Source organism: Phyllobates terribilis, unplaced genomic scaffold, assembly GCF_046119375.1.
Source record: "Phyllobates terribilis strain yellow unplaced genomic scaffold, ASM4611937v1 Scaffold_4__5_contigs__length_816908805, whole genome shotgun sequence".
NCBI lineage: Eukaryota > Metazoa > Chordata > Amphibia > Anura > Dendrobatidae > Phyllobates > Phyllobates terribilis.
In genome coordinates this window covers 412,216,845-412,238,918 of record NW_027362764.1, presented here as the reverse complement: position 1 = coordinate 412,238,918, position 22,074 = coordinate 412,216,845, and the positions used below count along the sequence as shown (strand labels likewise).

Sequence of the window (22,074 nt, the reverse complement as noted above, 5' to 3'; positions counted from 1 at the left end):
TTTAACACTATTATTAGAAGTAATAAAACTTGCATTACTACTAGCATTATTTATACTATTAAGCCATGGCTACGTGGCAACATTGTCAGAGATCACAATGTTGCATTTTCTAAAATGAAAACAAATGTGAAGGTGGTAGCATTGAAATCCGGCTAGCCTGGATATTCTGCAGCTGTCACAGTGTGATCACATTTACTATTAACTGTGATTCCGCAGCGTGATACCATCTTAATGTTGTGCGACAAATATCAACATCTAATAGAAATAATGCTACATATAATCTGATGCTGGTGATCAGGAAATACTAATAAAATCATCAGACTGTAAACTGGACAATAGCTGTGTGTGCTGTGGGAATTCTGCATAGCGTTCAGTAACAGGACTTCTCTGTACGGAGTACACAACCTGACTGTATAGGAAAGTTGCCGTGTGGCCATAGCTTTATTAGCAGCGATGGTACTGCTATCATTATTGGCGGTAATAGTATTTGCGTTGCTATTAGCAGCAGTAATAGTATTGTCCTTATTACAAATATAGAGTACAGCAGGCAGCACAGACATTCCTGCTCCCTGATCTCATACTGACAATGGGATTGCAGCACTGCAGGGAATCTTCATGTATTCCGCCTCCCTGGATGAAGCCAGTGGATCACAGTGATCACTGGATGTAGGAACTTCCTCTCCCCCATCTACAGCCGGATCCTGTGCGCAGCTATCATTAACCATTTGTGCTCCCAGTAGGTTTACCTGCAATCCATGTGTAAGTTCACATGTAGCAGAATGTCACAGCCTCCTGCACACACTAGGTGAAGCACAGCCATCTCTGGCTCCTGTGACTGCTCCCCAACCAGCTGTTCCCCCTCCCAGCTCCCAGCAAAGCCTCTGCGTGACAACCATGCCCAGCATCCTGGCAGCCGGGCTGGGATGAGCGATCCTCCTTCCCTCGGGGCCAGACACCAGAGCCCATAGCTTGCAGTGCAGCCTTCCTCATCCATCCAGGCATCTTCCTCCTCCCCAGGAGCAGGTCGGCTCAGCACAGCACCGCTCAGCACAGCACCGCACCGCGGCTCCCGGTCCACTGTCGCAGTGTGTCTGCTCTGCCGGTGGCTCCTGCACTGGCGGTGGCAGTGCTACAATTGGGAGACGTGAAGAAGGAGGCGCCATTGACAGTAGGATTGTCAGGGGTGTGTAGAGGGGAGGGGGACACCCTGATCCTCGAAGGAAAACAAACAGGGAAGAGCGGAGAGGTGTGCGGGAAGGGATCACTGGCATGTCGTGCTTCCCCGGTCCATGCACCTGGCATGTGATGACAGCTCTCCCGCAGGGGGTCTGAGCTGTGAGCCCCTCTCTGCCGGCCCGCCTATGCTTGGGGAGCCCTCCTGAGTGAGAGGGCGGACCTGCTCCATCTCCCCTGCAGTCACACACAGGAATGGCTCCGTCCCCGAGGAGGCAGTGGCGATCAGCTGGCGCTCTCCGTGGTGCTGAAGCTGCAGGAGCCGCCGCTGGTACCGCCGCCGCCGCTGACCCTGCCACTGCTGGAGGCTGCACCAAACCTGCTCTTCAGATGCCAGTGCTGCCTCCGCAATGCCTGCTGCTGGTGCTGGGACTGGGGCTGGGACCTGGGCTGGTTCGTGGATCGAGCGGGACAACCATAGAGCAGACGGCGAACGGCACCTCGTTATCTATCATGGGATTGATGCCCCTCAGCGAGACTGTGGCAAAGGGAAATATCGGCCGAGGCATCCTGCCAGCTGTGCTGCTGGCCATCGATCAGATCCGCAATGAATCCCTGCTGCATCCCTACGTCCTGGACCTGAAGCTGTATGACACCGCGGTAAGGATCACCTACTGTCTCCTGCCTTGTCCTGGACAGCGGGTAGTCACCATGCCCTGGTGGCCGGGCTGCCAGCCTCTTACATGGCTATGTGCATTGTAGTAGTTGTCATTGTGCACTGCGTGATTTCAGCAGAACATAGCAACAAGGCTCCATTCCTGAGTGGGAGTCGTGTAATGATGGAGAGAATGCAGAGAAGCAGCCTGTGCTGCCAGCCCCATCATGGTGCATAGGTACATGCTGCCAGATGATCCGACCCTTGTACCCAGGACTCATCTCTAAAGGATCAGACACCATTTCACCATTAGTTCACGTTTTCTCTCCATTCCTTGATGCACATTAAGTTCAGCTGAATGAGCAACAGATGCATTAAAATGTCATTACATGGGAGCTCAGACTGCATCATTCTATGTGGGCATCTATGGGGCTCTGACCAAGGGATGAGACGGATTTGGATAGACCATTGCAGTGTGAATACAGCACATAGGGGAAAGATTCCTTCTAGGTGTACATAGCTGGTGAATACTAATCAGCATTGCTCAGGCTGAGCCATACTAATACAGATTGGTGATTTCATCTCAAAATATGTCTCTACATAAAAATAGGCATCTCCTCCAAGGTTGTGAGAATCAGAGCATGTCATACCTTTCTTACTGATAGGAGAAAAAATATTGTCATGTGGCGTACAAAACGAATACATGTTTGATGGTGATGCAGTTTGTGGAAGAGCAGAAAGAAGATAGATAGATAATAGATAACAGAGGAGATTGATGTGATAGAGATGGCTGTATAGGAGGCTTGGGCTTTGAAGTGACCATTGTCTGGTGCTTCTCATTTTACCTGTTGTTCTACAGTAACATAATTCAATAAGTTTATTCTTCTCTGAAGGATGGCATTGGCTTCCCCTACCTTTAATAGATTCTTGTCCTGATTCTATTGAATGTTTTCAGATGACCCTGTTGATTAAGCAAGTGCCTGAAGATGGCAGTCATTTCTTGTCAAGGAGCCTGATGTCCTTTCCAAGGCAAACTCCTATTTTGTTTCTGCTGGAATACACCTACATCACAGTGACTCCAATGATTATTTTTTGTTTTGGGCTTTTTTTTTTAGAATCAGTAGAATGTTCTCATTGATGTAATTTAATGGATACTGAATATAGGGGATATGTCCTTTCTCTGTTGTTTTATATTCCTTAGTCTTCAATATTCATAGCCAATTCTTAAGAAATTTTAATCTTGAAGAAGCAGTAGATAAAAAAATTGGTAAATATTCTTTTATCTATTTAAAATGTAAAAGTAACTCACCAATTTCATGATTCAGAGCTAATTTGTCTCCCAGAGAATTAATTGAGAAGATCATTTGAAGGTTCACTCATGATCAGAATGAATCATTTCACCAGCAATTTAACTTTAATGTGTATATTATACCTCACAAATGTAATGGGAAGCTATAGTCTCACCTACTGTGTACTCACCTAGCTGCTTTTCAATGCCATGCTTTACTCATGCGATGCTTTGTGCCTAGAACAATCAGAATGCTTCACCTTATGTCGAGTCTCATTAATATAACCCAAGATTTTGGCATTTCATTTTAAGTTCAGAGCTCCTTTTCAGGTGAAAGAGAATTGGGGGTCTGTTGAAATTCTTTCTTCATGGAAGAATCATTGCTTTAGAAATAAGTCTATACATACATATAGCACAGACCAAAAGTTTGGACACACCTCATTTAAAGATTTTTCTGTATTTTCATGACTTTGAAAATTGTACATTCATACTGAAGGCATCAAAACTATGAATTAACACATGTGGAATTATATACTTAACAAAAAAGTGGGAAACAACTGAAAATATGTCTTATATTCTAGGTTCTTTAAAGTAGCCACCTTTTGCTTTGATGACTGCTTTGCACACTCTTGGCATTCTCTTGATGAGCTTCAAGAGGTAGTCACCGGAAATGGTTTTCACTTTACAGGTGTGCCCTGTCGGTTTAATAAGTGGGATTTCTTGCCTTATAAATGGGGTTGGGACCATCAGTTGTGTTGTGCAGAAGTCAGGTGGATACACAGCTGATAGTCTTACTGAATAGACTGTTAGAATTTGCATTATGGCAAGAAAAAAGCAGCTAAGTAAAGAAAAACGAGTGGCCATCATTACTTTAAGAAATGAAGGTCAGTCAGTCCGAAAAATTGGGCAAACTTTGAAAGTGTCCCCAAGTGCAGTTGCAAAAACCATCAAGCGCTACAAAGAAACTGGCTCACATGAGGACCGCCCCAGGAAAGGAAGACCAAGAGTCACCTCTGCTTCTGAGGATCAGTTTATCCGAGTCACCAGCCTTAGAAATCGCAGGTTAACAGCAGCTCAGATTAGAGACCAGGTCAATGCCACACAGAGTTCTAGCAGCAGACACATCTCTACAACAACTGTTAAGAGGAGACTTTTTTGCAGCAGGCCTTCATGGTAAAATAGGTGCAAGTAAACCACTGCTAAGGACAGGCAACAAGCTGAAGAGACTTGTTTGGGCTAAAGAACACAAGGAATGGAGATTAGACCAGTGGAAATCTGTGCTTTGGTCTGATGAGTCCAAATTTGAGATCTTTGGTTCCAACCACCTTGTCTTTGTGCGATGCAGAAAAGGTGAACGAATGGACTCTACATGCCTGGTTCCCACCGTGAAGCATGGAGGAGGAGGTGTGATGGTGTGGGGGTGCTTTGCTGGTGACACTGTTGAGGATTTATTCAAAATTGAAGGCATACTGAACCAGCATGGCTACCACAGCATCTTGCAGCGGCATACTATTCCATCCGGTTTGAGTTTAGTTGGACCATCTTTTATTTTTCAACAGGACAATGACCCCAAACACACCTCCAGGCTGTGTAAGGGCTATTTGACCAAGAAGGAGAGTGATGGGGTGCTACGCCAAATGACCTGACCTCCACAGTCACCAGACCTGAACCCAATCGAGATGGTTTGGGGTGAGCTGGACCGCAGAGTGAAGGCAAAAGGGCCAACAAGTGTTAAGCATCTCTGGGAACTCCTTCAAGATTGTTGGAAGACCATTTCCAGTGACTACCTCTTGAAGCTCATCAAGAGAATGCCAAGAGTGTGCAAAGCAGTCATCAAAGCAAAAGGTGGCTACTTTGAAGAACCTAGAATATAAGACATATTTTCAGTTGTTTCCCAATTTTTTGTTAAGTATATAATTCCACATGTGTTAATTCATAGTTTTGATGCTTTCAGTGTGAATGTACAATTTTCATAGTCATGAAAATACAGAAAAATCTTTAAATGAGAAAGTGTATCCAAACTTTTGGTCTGTACTCTATATAAATCCAACTATAAAGTGAAAACCTCTCCAAACGACCACCTCTTTGAGAAGACCACAGTGGTCGTTTATACAGACCAGATTTCCTGTTCCTCAATATTATATGCACACAGGGCCATCTTTGAGAAAAAATAAACTTCTAGAAGATGATTTTTTAATGCAAAGAGGGGGATAGATAAGTAAATAGATAGATTAGAGAGATAGATGGATAGCTAGATAGATAGCTAGATAGATAGATAGCTAGATAGATAGATAGATAGATAGATAGATAGATTAGATGGATAGATAGATAAATAGATTGATGGATCAATAGATTAAATAGATAAGATGGATAGACGGATAAACAGGTAGATAGATAGATAGATATGGATAGATAAATAGATATGGATAAATAGATAAATAGATATGGATAGATAGATTAGATAGATAGACTAAATGGATAGACGGATAGATATATGGATAGATTAAATAAATAGATAGATAGATAGATAGATAGATAGATAGATAGATAGATAGATGATAGGCATCTTGAAGTTCCTGAACTCAGTGAAAAAGTTTTATCGGGTTTGTCACCTACATTGTGCTGTTTAGATTGTTGCTCAATATTATATAGCACAAGAGTCTTTGGACACCCTCAGACACTAGGGTCTGTGAATGACTGCTACTTTCATACCTGTTACAGATCAATGGATAGATTATATTTTCTCCTCCATGCTTTAGGTTATACAGCGAAACACATGTATCACATTGCCAGTCTTTTGATTTCTTATTGAAGAATTTGCAAAGACATTTTAAGTCTTGAGATGTTTTTAATTTCCAGAAAGCAAACAATAGCGTGAAAACTTATTTCAAGAATCAATCGCATTATAATCTCAATGACAACTCCTTAATAAAACCAATATTTCTGAAAATTAGTTTTCAGCTAATTTGGATTTCTGAAATGTAAGTGCACCCCCTGAGCATAAAGCATGAAGACTAGCCAAAGAACCTCTACAAGCCCAGTAGTACTCTACCAAGCATAAATGTTCTACTATTTCTTTAGTCACTATTAGTAATGGTTAGGTGAAAATTGACTTCTGAACTGCTTGTCATGCTTTCTCAGTATATGCCAATCCCATAAATGACTTCATTTTGTTTTATGGTAATTATCTTATCACGCGTACTTGATTTCTTTTTTATTTTAGCACTGCCCATTATATCTGTAATTTAATTCCAGGTACTATATACAGATTCAGCTCAGGCTCATTTTCCTACTGTTGTATGGCAGTATCCTTAGAGCAGATGGTGACAGTGTAGTTGTATGGGATCGGAAGAACATTTACTTCTTTGTTGGCACGCGTATTTGAAGTATAATTGTTTCCACACACAAAAAAATGTTGCATTTAACAAAGAAACATATATTACCAGTATAAGTGCCTTTATTTATATGTATTTTATCATTTTATGCAGCTCAAGCTTTCAAGCAGATTTAATTGAATGAAGAAATGTATGTTTTTCATATGACCTTTGTTGTTATATTATATTCTGCTGGTTGATCAATAACCTTCCATTAGTATTTAAGTTTTGTTCAATATTTGGCTAACAATAAATGCTGGGATACTGTAACATTATTAATTATTAACACATGCCTAAATTTGAGTATATAAAGGGAACATTATAGCACAATGATAGCTGTAAGCTGGAATGTATATATTTCTTGTCTGTAAATAATCCTGAGTTCTTGTAAAGCTGGGCAAAAGCATATTGAAAGCAGTACAGCTTTAAGATTTCTGATCAAATCAGTTGCTATATGTCCAGTGTGATGGTGTCACTTATATTGAGAATTGTCAGTTTCTTTTGATAAACATGGGAACACCATTATTTTGTTAAAAAGGAACAACTTCATTGTAGACTACTGAAACCATCAACAAGATTCACTGCCATGGATAGTTCTAGTATTTAGTAGAAGTACTAGAAAACTTGTCTTGAGTTGCCTGTAGAGCAAATTAAAGGGGTACTCCCATCTCCAAGATCCTATCCCAATATGTAGACCATGTAATAATAATAATATTAGCAAGTACCTCCATTTAGAAATGAAGTATAGTTCTTCTGATTCGCTATGTTGCTTACCCCATGTGCAGGGCATTGCAGTAGCTTAAGTATCTATGGTTACGACCACTATCAGCTAACTAACTAACTAAATGTCATTATATGAATGGTCATAACCATGGATACCTAAGCTACTGCAATGCCCTGCACATGGGGTAAGCAACATAGTGAATCAGAATAACTATACTACATTTTTAATTGGAGGTATTTGCTAATATTATTATTATTACTACACCTACTACATATTGGGATAGGATCTTGGAGATGGGAATACCCCTTTAACTTTTAACATCCTAAATATGCATTCCATCTAATTGCCCTACACTTTCCTAGTGCTGCTTCCACTAGAGTCCAGCAGTGGCAATAGCTTTTGGAAACTAGAAGCATAAGCTAGGAATATAATACCAGTGTCTTCTTAAGAAAACTCCGGTGAAGCTGGATAGTTTCACAGTTATGATTGCAGGTACTGGATAGTTCTTCTCATTAGCAGGCTGATTCAGCAATATCATATTAACCTGTAAAAACGTTCCCATGTGTTGATGCCACTATACTATTTAAAAACAAAGGTTGAAAAACGCTTGGTGCTGTGATGCTAATACTAACATTTGGATCGATTCTAATGGCACTGTTAGGAAGAAAGCCTGAATGAATTAGGTGTTAGTGTACACTTAGCATATACATAATAAGCAGATACCATATAGCATCTAGACTTCCATACTAAATCAGTCACATCCCGTTTTTGCCATTAGCCTATCACTAGGCTTTTTTTTGTAATGGCTAGCTTTTTTTGATGACGGATTGTCCTGCAGATTGACTTACTAGACATTTGACACCATTTAAATTCTTTTATCCTACATTATAGCATTTGATGGCATTTCAACATATCAGATTTTGCACACTAAACCCTATTAATTTCACGCTGAGAACATTCTGCAGTGCGCTCAGCATAAACCAACAGGACTATGAAAGGGCAACATAAATGTGTTGTATCTGAATGTATCTAGGGTTTGTACATTGAATAAAATGCTGCTTACGTTCAGAAAAAGGTAGTATCTGTAAATATAGCTCACCACCTGCATTATCTTTAAAGGCTCTTAGCTGCAGTACCACACACATCCTGTAAACTGCTGTGACACATTTTTTTAAAGAAGTAGCATATTTTACTAATCCTGCACAACACCTTTAAATGTAATCTGTTACCATTTTTTTGCTTAACTCATCTGACAAAAATATAACGTAAGGAAAGAGACCCTGATTCCAGCTTGTGTCACTTAATTTACTGGATGCAACAGTTGTGCTGCAATTAGAGTTTTTTCTGTTGTAGATATAGTAGTGCTCAGACAGCTAACCTTGTCCACACCAATGATTAGCAGCTTTGTATGTACATTTTATATTGACAATAAGTGGCTAATTAGTCCTGGGGGCATGTGTGGACCAGGAGGTACAACTAGTTCGGCAGTGATAATCTCCTGCTGATAAAGAACTGATCAAATTGACACAGCCTAATAAGTGACACATTGTTGAAATCAGTGTCTCAGCCCCTACCTCATGCTGCCCTCAAATTACATAGCAAAAACCTGCTGACAGATTCCCTTAAAGCAGCTGTCTCATGAAAAGTATTGTTCAAATCTCAGTAGAGTGTGTGAAAAGAAGAGCATTTGCAATATACAATACTGTGCAAAAGTTTTAGGCAAGTGGGCAAACATGCTGTAAAGTAAGAATGCTTTCAAAAATAGAAGTGTTAATAGTTAATAGAAGTGTTAATAGTTTATTTTTATCAATTGACAAAATGCTAAGTAAATGAACAAAAGAAAAATCAAAGTCACATCAATATCTAGTGTGACAGCCCCTTTTAATTCTTCACTTGCCCATAGTTTTTGAAGGAATTCGGCAGGAAAGTTGTCCTAAACATCTTGAAGATCTCACCACAGACCATCTGTGTATTTAGGCTTTCAAAAATCTTTTTGTCTGTCAGTAATCCCAGACAAACTTGATCTCGAGATCAGGGCTCTCTGCTATGTTACATTAGTATATACAGCGGGTGATATAAGTAGTGAACATGTCACCAATTTTCTAAGTAAATATATTTCTAAAGATGCTATTGACATGAAATTCTCACCAGATGTCAGTAACAAGCCATCCAATCCACACAGACAAAGAAATCAATCCTACATATCAATAAATTAAGTTATATGTAATAATGAGAAATGACACAGGGAAAAAATATTGCATACGCTTACTGAAATGTATTTAATGCTTCATACAAAAGCCTTTGTTGGCGATGACAGCATCAAAACATCTCCTGTATGGAGAAACTAGTCACATGCATTGCTCTGGTGTGATTTTGGCCCATTCTTCCACACACTCTTCAAATCTTGAAGGTTTCATGGGCTCCTTCTCTGAAATCTGAGCTTTAGTTCCTTCCATAAATATTCTATTTGATACAGGTCAGGAGATTGGCTGGGCCACCTAGCAGTTTTATTTTCTTTCTCTGAAACCAATTGAGAGTTTCCTTGTCTATGTGTTTGGGATCATTGTCTTGCTGAAATGTCCACCCTCGTTTCATCATCATCACCCTGGTATATGGCAGCAGATTTTTATCAAGAATATCTCGGTACATTTGTCCATTCATCCTTCGTTCAGTTATATGAAGTTTGCCAGTGCTGTATGCTGAAAAACAGCCCCGCACCATGATGATCCCACCGCCAAACTTCACTGTTGGAATGATGTTTGTGGATTGATATGCAGTGCCTTTTGGCCTCCAAACATGGTGTGTTATGACATCTAACAAGTTCAATTTTGGTCTTATCTGACCAGACTGTATTCTCCCAGTATTTCACAGTCTTGTCTAAATGTTGGGCAAACTTTAAACTCCCTTGAGCATGCTTTATGTTCAGCAATGGAGTCTTGCGTGGTAAGTGTGCATAAAGGCCATGGAGATTGAGTGCATTACTTAGTTTTCTTTGAAATAATTGTACCTGCTGATTCCAGGTCTTTCTGTAGTCCTTGGCTCTTGGAAAACCTTTCTGATAATTCTCTTTATACCTTTGTCTGAAATCTTGCTGGGAGCACCTGGTCGTGGCCAGTTTATGGTGAAATGATGTTTCACTTCCAGATTTTGGCCCCAACATTGTTCACTGGAACCTTCAGTAGGTTACAAATTCTTCTGTAACCAGTATGTTTTGGAACAATAAGGTTGTGAAGGTCTTGAGACAGCTCACTGATTTTACCCATCATGAGATGTTTCATTTGTGATACCTTGGTAATGAGATACCTTTTTACAGACCATTATTTTTCACTAAAAGGCAGGATTGCGTTCTAATTACTGATAGATTTCAGCTGGTGTCTTGACTTTCCATGGCTTTTTGCACCTCTCTTTCTTCATGTATTCAATACTTTTTCCTTGTTATTACATGTAACCTAATTTATGGACATCTGTGGTTTGAAAAAAGTGTACTATCAAAACATAATTTAAACATTTTTTACCTTTCAACACACTGAACAAAAATCTCAAAACAAATACCTTTACAATTATTATTAATATTATTATTACAAACAGCATTACAGACTACTGATAGCTAAAAAAAAACATTTTGTTGTTAAACTTACGCTGATAATGGTGTTTAAATTATAACAAAGTGATTAAGAAAAATCAACATATGCTAATATATGACACTATTTGACACTTTTTTGACTGCCTTCCATATACATATACTGATATGCATTAACACATAGTTCATTTACACATATATATTCTCTATGAAAATACTGCTGTACTTAGCACTTTTTCACATTATGCAAATATATTACTGAAGGTCAAATATTTGAAAACAAGAAGTCACACCAAATATTAAGACTTTCTATTTTATACCTGTTATGATACTTGACTGAGTGCTGATATAGTATGCAGCAGAGGCAGACATATCGTTGGTGCTCTCTGGGGTCTAAGAGATGATGGGGTCCACTTCCGGCTCCTAAGTAGCAAACAGCTTCTGTCACAGACACATAAAGAGGCCCAGTCTGTGTCTGCCAATCGTGTGAACTGTAGAAGTTTTCATTGATAGTGAATAGTTGTATGTAGTTTGTCATAAAAATTATGAGTTTATTATATTTTAAGGATGAAGGTAACTGAGAAATCCCATGGATACACCCGATAAATGTGGCACAATATTAAACATGAAACTGATGATGCTACTACATGTTCTATTTTGTTGTTAGACAAGCATTTAGCATCAGTAGGTCAATGAGAAAATTTATGTTTGACTCATTTGCTAATAACTATATTAAAAAGAATCTGTCAGTAGAATCGTTCCTCCTAAGCCAGCTATATAGACATACAGGTCATAGGAAGCGGAATAAAATATTTTGATATCTGCAATCTGATGTCTTATTCCAGAGAAAGCCATGTTTTTTTTAATAAGTAAATGAACTGTTAAGATCTATCGGCTGAGGACAGATCTCCCTGAGAATCTGCCTCCAGAGCTTTTTGTAAATGAAAGGAGGCGTTACTGATGTCAGACATGTATGTCAGGGGAGCAGACTGTCAGTCATTATATGTCTCACATTGGTAATACCCCCTTTCACTTAAAATAAACTCTGGAGGCATATTCTCTGAGAGATCTATGTCCAGCTCATAGATCTTACCAGCTCATTTACTTGTTAAGAAAAATGTGGATTTCTCTGGAATTTTATCAACTTTCTGGGACTTGCATGCTCATTTAAACAGCTAAGGGACAGTTCATCCTAGTGACAGATTCCCTTTAAAATGCTGTCCTGTCTTCTGATGAAAGACTGCGGTCATTCTATTTGACTACAGACTTCTGAATCCTTACAGTATATGCACCACACAGTGTCAGGATTCTCCGGTATTGCTGACCAGACCCGTGACCGCAAGTAGGCAATTTGCATATTTCCGAACACATTCTAAACAAACATGCTCAGCTTCACTCAATTCACTTGTATTGGACAAGGCCGTGCACATTTTGTCGGAATGTAGCTGGAAGTTTGGAAATCACATACTTATGGTCATGTGACCGCCGACTCTCGCCAGCAATACCGGAGAATCCTGATACCATGCGGTGTGCGCACTGTAAAGATTCAGGAGTCTGCAGAGTTACTGCGGACTTTTACCAGAAAACAGGACAACCCCTTCAGTTTCCTGGTCAGAAGAAATGAGAAAGTCTGGTATTTAAAAATATTGTTTTTTATTAATTATTTATATATTCTAAAGCTCAGTCCTACAACTAATGTGTGAGAAGCTCTGAATTGAGGACCATTCAGAGTTTCCACATTTGATGATTTCTTCTTTTAGTGTCTGCATTTTAAAGTAGTGATGAGTCCATTTATTTTTGTCTGACTCATACCTGTCTACAGATCTAGCAAAGGTTACCTTGACTCAGATAAGACAATCCTGGGTTTTCACCGCAAAAAAAAAAGTTCAATTTGACATCTGACTTGTCATTAGTCAATGGCTTCTGCAATGTAAAGTTATCTTAACCTTTTGTGACAAGCTATCAAGATGCATTGTCATGATAACCATAGCTACTTTTGTATCTCATATCTGCCTATCTTACTTGTATCTGTTTCTATCCATGTACAGTAGTTGCACCACCATTGTACTGCTCTTTAGCCCTTGAGCTTTAGCCCTAATTTTAACCTATTAATTATTATTTACATGACCTGAGCTCATTATTCATTGATTTTCAGTCCCCAATTTTTCTCCTAATGCATTCACTGTTGATTGGCGAACCGCTATTACATTTGTAATAAACCTATTCATTTTGCACAATGAGGACCAAAGGACCAATGGACACAATAGGAGCGCTCCATGGTGAAGTCCTGGTAGATGGTAGAGTAGATGGAATCTGCCCACCTGGTGGAGTTGTGTAAGTCAGGTACAACTGTGATGACAGTATTAGTAACGTGGTATTCCTCGTATCGACTGCTGCTGCTGCACTTGTTAAAGTTGACAGAGTGGCTCATTAAAAGTTTATTCCTTTTCCATCCAATGTTTGCAGAGAAGAGAGCATCTATCTACATGTGCTTGCCACAAGATGTTGAGCCAGGACATAACTTCCACAGAAGCTACACTAGTTATTCCCATAAGTCTGTAACTCTGTTTCAAAACTCCCAATCTCTTATATGCGGGTTACAGAATCAGTGCAACCCACTTGACTGTTTCCATAGCCCCAATAATTTGAGAGATGTATATTTATGTCTCAATCATAAATTAGATGAGAACACACATTCAATATGGTTAATTTAGTAGAGCCAAAACAATTTGAAAAAGCAGTACATAATACAGCAATGGATAATACGTATAAGCATGATAAAATGTAAAATACTGTGTTGCCTAGGTTTTAACACATATAGCATTGATATGGAAAATTCAGCTGATTTTGTCAGAGTCTCTAGGCATTGGTAGCCAATCTACCCTGAGATATGTGGATTCAAAATATAAGGGTAAAAGCAAGAAGATCGGAAAATCCCAAAAAGGAAAACGATAAAACAGGGCCATTTGTTCCATTTATCCTTAAGGCTGTGTGCCCACGTAGCATTTTTCAAGCGTATATGCTGCGGAATTTCCGCAGCGTAAATGCTTGAAAAACGCATGTATATCGGCACCCCATGGTCCCCAATGGGATTCCGCAAGTTCTATGCACATGCTGCGGATTTTTCCGCAGCGTTTATGCCGCGTTCAAAAATCCGCAGCATGTCATTTAATTTTGCGTTTCCGCAAGCGGAATTGCCTTTGTCCAATGCATAAAAAACGCAAGGCAATTCCGCATGTGGAAAACGCATGATAAACGCGCGAAAAATGCGCGATAAACGCGTGCGGAATTCCGCATGCGTTTTTCCGGGAGAGGACTTGCATTTATGCAGCAGAAATTTTCTGCTTCATAAATGCAACGTGGGCACATAGCCTAACTCTGATTTTTAATTTTTGCACTTTCATTTTTTCATCCCCTTATTCCAAAAGCCATAAGTTTTTTTATTTTTCCTTTGGCATAGCTGTGTAATGGCTTGTTTTTTGCAGGACTAGTTGTACTTTTGACTGACACTGTTTATTTTATCATGTGATGTACTGAAAATCGGAATCCATAATACAAGTGTGGCAAAATAGCAAAAAAAGCGCAATTCTGTAATTGTTTTTTGAGTTTTTTATTTACAGTGTTTGTTTTACGGTAAAAATCACTGTTGTCCACCTTTCATTATGTGTAGATGTTCTTGTTATTTAATTCTCACTCATGCTCCTCTCACCTTTGGGGAGGAAGAGTTTTTTTACTTGTCACTCCTGCACCACTCCACTTCCCACCACCTTTGGGGATGTAGAGTTTGTTATCTTCCCACTCCTAAACCACTCCACTTCCCACCACCTTTGGGGAGGTAGAGTTTGTTATCTTCACACTCCTAAGCCACTCTACTTCCCACCACCTTTGGGGAAGTAAAGTTTACTTCTCACTCTTGTACCTCCACCCTTGCCCACACCTTTGAGGAGGTGGCCTTTTCTTTTAGTTTGGACTCCTTTTGTCACTCTAAATTTTTCTAATGTTACCTACTGTGAATGATTTCTGCTGGTTTGAAAAAGGGGACGTAGATTCCCAAAAAGCATTGCCTATTTTGTAAGTTATTTGTATTCATTTCTTTTTTTCTACAAATTTTACAAATGTTCACTTTTCTATACATTTATAATAAACCTATTCATTTTGCACAATAGTGAAGTCCTTGTAGATGGTAGAGTAGATGGCATCTGCTCACCTGGTGAAGTTGTGCAAGTCAGGTACAACTCTGATGAGAGTATTAGTAAAGCGGTATTCCTCGTATAGACTGCTGCTGCACTTGTTAAAGCCGACAAGAGTGGCTCATTAACCTTCGTCCGGCTGAGTAGGTACAATTGTAACTATTCCATTTTAAGATTGCAATAAATTTTTTTCGAAAAGCCGTAGAGGGCTGAAATTTCGTGACATCTCTGCAGTTTTGGTCCAGAATATATTGGCCAAATTTCAATAAAATATCTCCACCCCCTTCCGAAATAAGGGGTCGAGATATTTTTGCATCCATAACAAGCTGCATAGGTACAAATGTACCCTCATATATTTTGAATGAAGATAATGCAAGGAAAAAAGAATAATATTTTTTTTAATGATAATGCTATTTTATTATTATAAACAAGTAAAAAAACTGTTCATTTACATTATAAAAGAAAATGTAAGAAACTTTTTTTATTGATTTTCTTCGTAAGTAATGCATGTTGTCTTTGCTACCGAGTGTTAATCGCAAATGGGTTTCATACAAACCACACAAGTCTTTCTAGTCTTACGTTGTTTTCGCCTCAGGTCTCGGCAGACATAGCAACTACCAACAACAGGGGAGGGTCCACGACTACCATGAGGTATTTGAGGGCCAGCTGCTGCTTGCGATGCAACCAGAATGCATCGTCCAAGCACCATTTCTACTGCACCTCGAAGAAAATGGTTTCTCATCATCATTCGGTTTGTACTACGATCTTCAATTGCAGGCATACACAGCTGATTTGCGAGATCTTTCAGGAACTTTCTTCGTTGATCCTTTGTCCTGAAGATTGGATTGTGTTCTCTGTAGATGATGTAGGATGCTAACCCCGTGACGTCAATCATATTGTAGAAAAATGCCAGAGGCCAACGTAATGTTCGTCGTTTCACAGTGTACTCTCCCAATATTTTATCCATAACATCAACTCCGCCTTTTGTTTTGTTGTAGTATTTTATTATCAATGGCTTGGCTGCTAGTGTCTCTTCAACTTCTCCGGTCATGTGCATAGATGATAGAAGCACGACTGATTTTTTCTTCTTTGGTACATATGAACAGACTGTTGCATCATGATTGTAGGCAAAATTTGTCGAGTTTACAGGCCTTTCTTTGGCAGGCTGCATGTTGTTAGGTAGGAACCTTTTGTTTTTTCTCACTGTACCAACTAGTGTCATGTTCCAGGAGTTCAATACCTTAGTTAGTTCCATGGTTGTAAAGAAGTTATCGGTGGTGACATTTCTTCCAGAGCCTTTATACGAGCTCACTAGGTCCAATACTGTTCGTTCACCAATGTTTACTTGTCGAGGACCATCAGTTGGTTTCCCAGTGTAGAGCTGACCTTGTAATGGGTAGGCGTTTGACGAGTCACAAGCCCAGAAAATCTTTATGCCATATTTAGCTGGTTTTGAAGGTATATACTGGGTAAATTTAGTATGGCCTCTAAATGGAAATAATTGCTCGTCGATGGTGATACAATTATATGGCTTGAAGGCTCTCTCCAGATTTCTGTTCAGCATTGTCCAGATGTCCCGTATTGGTGCAGCTTTATCTGTTTGCACACGTTCTGCACGTGTATTTTCGTTGTCAAATCTGATAAATCTGAGTATCATCTTGAAGCGGTCACGAGACATGGCTGCACGTATAAGAGGCAGAGCAGCAACATTCCACATCTCCTCCAGATTCTCTTTGTTGTCTCTGTGCACACCAGCAGCAATCAGTATGCCCAAAAATGCATGGAGTTCAGTTTCAGTAAATTGCTTGAATGTTTTTTGTGGTGGCCATTCAGAAGAATCAGGAAAACGTTGTACCAGTTCGTTATTGTAAGCATCACAAACTCTCTTGGCCTTTCAATTCGTTTTTCGTAATATGATGTCACACATCTCGGGAGTCATGATTGACTTGAATAGCTCTTTTGCTGTATACAGGTTGCTGATTGCTGCAGGGCCACCTCTTTGTCGTAGGACATTACGAGATTTTGTTTGTGCATTCGGCAGTGGATCACTACACCCATTGAGTTTTATTCTTAGCAGTCCAAATGTCGCCTGCACTTTTAGGCACAGACTCATCCTCAACACTTTCGTCTGAGTCGTATTCTTTTTCCTGCTCTATGACCATTTCTTGTTCAATGGCTGAATCTTCTTCAGTAGCATCCACTTGTGGTACATAGTTTTCATCATCAGATGCAACATATGGTTCTTCCTCATGCTCAGAATCAGATTCTTCTAGCATTCACATTATTTCGTCAGACGTAAATCTGTAAATATGAAAAAATGAAAAATAAATAATTTTCCGAAATACTACACAATACTACATTATTGGCTTTTCACAAAATGACACTAACCTGCTAACACGTTTTCTTGGATTATGGTGGAAACTAGATCCAGCATCACTATCACTCATGATGACTGGGTAGATGAATTTTGGCTTCGTAATTTAGTTCAGTAACACGTGGCAAGTAGAATGAAACTCGATTCTAAAGTGCAGATAAAAAAGTAAATTATTTCTAGTGATAATTATTTATAAATGTCATTTTTATATTATGTAAACCGTATACGGTTTCAGAATTTTCATTCCATCTTCGGCTGTTTTTTCAACCAATAGGAAAATTGTAACAGAGCCACCATCTTTATTTTGTGCTGAATATAAGTAAAACATCGTAAAACAATATGTAGATACTAATTATTATCCATTTTTCGTATAAAAATCATACCTATAGTGATAAGTTTCATACAAAATATATGTAAGCCAAGTCCAGGCTCAAAGACAATTTCTGTCTGTTCTGTCCCCACATAAGGCGAATGAAGGTATAACTGGCTGTTAGATGCTGTGAGACTTTCCTACCTTCGTATCCAAGAAATTGAAGACTTCACAAGCCTAGAAATGTGTGTGCTCACAGCAATGAGATGAACAGCAAAATGGCTACTGATAGGAGGGAGGCAGGAAGAGAAGTAGAAGCCATTCCCAGTTTGAATCAACTTAATTGACAGCAACATAAGTGAGCAGTAACAACACTGGCCAATAGATATCAGCATAACATTTGTAGCTGAATGAACTTTAGTTTCTGAAACCAAGTAAAGGAGAAAGTCTTCCCACAGTGGAGGTATATATGAAGGTACAATTGTACCTCTGCAGACTGTTAACGTTGTAAAATTATGCAGCCTGACGAAGGTTAAACAATTGCGAGGCAAAAAATGAGAAAAAAAAACGTTGTGTGCTCTGTCACAATGATGAAAAGGATGAGAAAATGTATAAAAATAATGAACATTTATTAAAAGACATGGGGTGCATTTAGGGAGTGAATAAGGCTTAGCTGTTGAGAGCTGGGTTCACCCTATTCGAGCTCCAGCCCTCTGACCTAACTTGCACTAGGGATAGTGTTTCTTTAGTGGGGCGGTCCAGGAAAAGGACCACCAGGCATGCCTACAAATTTGTGAGACATGGATGAGTAGCTTATTTTTGCTATCATCGTTTTATCATTTTTATCATTGTGTTATCCAATCTCATTTACTGTATATACTCGTGTATAAGCCAACTTTTTCAGCACATTTTTAATGCTGAAAAAGCCCCACTTGGCTGATGCTCGAGTATGGGCGTGGAGAGGAGTGCATATTCATTCTCTTTAGTAGAGGGCACACGTGATCGCAGAGCCGCAGCAGGAAGCCGGCGGCTGCAACTGACAGTGTGCACTATTAAAGAAAATGAATAGTCACTCCTCTCCACGCCCATAGTCCCAGCATGGAGAGGAGTGAATATCTCCGCAGCTCACCTCAGCATCTGAGGGCGTATGGCAGTGACCTCATGCGCTGCTCAGATGCTGAGTTCAGCTGCTGGCAGAACACGACGCAGCGCTGGAGCAGAGGGAAGGAAGGTGAGTAGAAGTGCTTATTTTTTTCATGTATGCATTGATGGGGGCCATGCATACCAGGATAGGGGGGCCATGTATAGCAGGATAGGGGGGCCATGCATACCAGGATTGGGGGTCAGGAGGCTATGCATACCAGGATAGGGATGGGGGACCATGTATACCAGGATTGGGGATGAGGGAGCCATGCATACTAGGATAGGGATGGGGGTCCATGCATGCCAGGATATGGATAGGGTGCCATGCATACCAAGATTGGGAATGAGGGGGCCATGCATACCAGGATATGGATGGGGGGCCATGCATACCAGGATTGGGGATGAGGGGGCCATGCATAGCAGGATTGGGGATGAAGGGGCTAGGCATACCAGGATTGGGGATGAGAGGGCCATGCATGCCAGGATTGGGGATGGAGTGGCCATGCATACAATGATACGGGATGAGGGAGCCATGCATACCAGGATTGGGGATGAAGGGGCCATGCATACCAGGATTGGGGATGAGGGGGCCATGCTTAATAGGATTGGGGATGAGGGGGCCATGCTGATCAGGATGGGGAAATTTACCAGTTGCTGCTGCATTTCCCACCCTAGGCTTATACTCAAGTCAATAAGTTTTCCCAGTTTTTTTGTGGTAAAATTAGGTGCCTCAGATTATATTCGGGTCGGCTTATACTCTAGTATATAAGGTATTTTGTTGCACTGGACTGCTCATTGTACATATTAACCTTTTACCGGTATATTAATATACTGGAAATTGTTGATTTCAATATGATGCCTGAGGTTTCAGTACAGTGTTATTGTAAAGTTATATTGTGATAAGGTCATCATTTTGTCTGAGTGTGTTGTATATTCTGCTCATCAGTGCGGAGCTGCTGTGATTTTTATGTTATAAACAGCTAGGATAATTTGGCTTGTGAGACTTGTTGTCTCACAGCTTGTCTTTGGGCTCGAAAGGCTAACAATAACTCCACTTCTTAGAACAGTTAACAGACAGCATATTGTTGATAGGCTTATGTCTACAGTGGCTGTCAGACAAAGTGTCTGATCCCATAGGAAAAAATAAATTGGACAGGTTGGACTTTTGTTGTCCAATTGTATTGTTCTCTCCTGAGAAAAGTGGCACCAGAGTTCTCTGGCAGCCGCTCAACCAACTGTCCAAGTATAGATTAATCTGTACATTTAACTGAGCCAAACATAATATGTTAGTTGAGGAAAATATAAATCCTAGCCAAAATATTTATTTGTCTTTAGCCTCTACTTCATGACTATTTATTTGTGATAGTATTTCTAATTTTTATTAAGATATACAACAGATAAAAAAGGTTACGGAGTATTCATCTCTGTTTTCATGTTAAATCACTGTTAAAAAATGCACACTCAATAATTTGCCATTAAAGGGAATCTGTCAGCAGGATCATACTCTAAACTATTTATATGTTCATGTAGCTCTTTCAAACACAAGTCCACAATACCTTACATGGCCAGTCCATTTCTCCGTCACTAAGAAATCAGCATATGAATTTATATGCAAATGAGAATGTAAACCTGAAGCATCTGTCACTCCAGCTCTCATCCCCTTTCAGTGCTGCCTCCTCCTTGATTAAAAACATTGGAGTCCCACAGCATAGAGACTTTCAGTCAAGCAGGAAGAGGCGGCGCTGGGTGGGTGATGTAGTTGAAGTGACAGTGGCTTCAGATCTACAATAGCTCTCGAGCCTCATTTGCGTATCAATTCAAACAGTGATTTGTCAGTAATAGAGGAACTGATTGGCCATGTAAGGGCAGAGACTCACTGTCATATTTCTCGTGCAAGGATCGCATCGTAAACCTCGTACTTGCTGGCACCTCTCCTGACCTGAGCTTGACAGCTGCATAGAAATCCATCATGCTGTCATGCTCAGGCCAGTCCGTTCAGTGCGATGCGATCATCTCGATGACCGGACATTGTCCATTAGAACTTTTTGGTAGACAGCAGAATTCATGGTTTCATTTACCACAGCAAGTCTTCCAGGTCCTGAAGCAGCAAAACAACCCCACACCATCACACCATCACACCATATTTCACTATTGGCATGATGTTCCTTTTCTGAAATGCTGTGTTACTTCTACGCCAGATGTAATGGGACATACACCTTCCAAAAAGTTCAACTTTTGTCACGTCGGTCCACATAGTATTCTCCCAAAAGTCTTGGCGATCATCAAGATGTTTTCTGGCAAAACTGAGATGAACCTTTATGTTCTTTTTGCTCAGCAGTGGTTTTCGTCTTGGAACTCTGCCATGCATGTCATTTTTGCCCAGTCTCTTTCTTATGGTGGAGTCATGAACACTGACCTTAACTAAGCCAAGTGAAGCCTGCAGTTCTTTGGATGTTGTTGTGGGGTCTTTTGTGACCTCTTGGATGAGTCATCGCTGCACTCTTGGGGTAATTTTAGTTGGCCTGCCACTCCTGAGAAGGTTCACCACTGTTCCATATTTTTGCAAATTGTGGATAATGGCTCTCACTGTGGTTCGCTAGAGTTCCAAAGCTTTAGAAATGGCTTTATAACCTTTTCCAGACTGATAGATCTCTATTACTTTGTTTCTCATTTGTTCCTGAATTTCTTTGGATCGCAATATGATGTGTAGGTTTTGAGGATCTTTTGGTCTACTTCACTTTGTCATGCACGTCCAATTTAAGTGATTTCTTGATTAAGAACAGGTGTGGCAGTAATCAGGCCTGTGTGTGGCTAGGGGAATTGAAATCAGCTTCTCAAAGATGTGATAAACCACAGTTAATTTATGCTTTAAGGGGAAGGGGAAGCAATCACTTTTTCGTACGCTCAGGGCCCTGTAGGTTTGGATTTCTTTTTCCCTTAATAATAAAGGCTGTCATTTAAAAACTGCATTTTGTGTTTACTTGTTTTATCTTTGTGTAATATTTAAATTTGTTTTGCGATCTGAAACATTTAAGTGTGACAAACATGCAAAATAATAAGAAAACAGGATGCGGCAAACATTTTTTCATACCACTGTATAGTAGGCAGGACTGTGGAGTCGGTAAGCCAAACCTCTGACTCCAACTTCACAATTTCCATGACACCGACTCTCTCATACATGGATCATGTTTAAGTGATAAATTTACTGTAGCACAGATTACTATCAGCTAAAAGTCTAGACCCTTAGATCAGGAATAGGACAG

General features: G+C 40.0%; 1 protein-coding gene across 1 annotated transcript in view; it reads left to right on the top strand.

Moving 5' to 3' along the window:
• The first annotated feature begins 877 nt into the window (after positions 1 to 877).
• The window catches only part of GABBR2 (gamma-aminobutyric acid type B receptor subunit 2), a 1,360,263-nt gene continuing 1,339,066 nt past the window's right edge, over positions 878 to 22,074 (top strand). Inside the window, exon 1 of the mRNA XM_073678612.1 lies at positions 878 to 1,833. Coding sequence (XP_073534713.1) covers positions 1,429 to 1,833 — 405 coding nt within the window. The 5' untranslated portion in view covers positions 878 to 1,428. The remainder of the gene's footprint in view (positions 1,834 to 22,074) is intronic.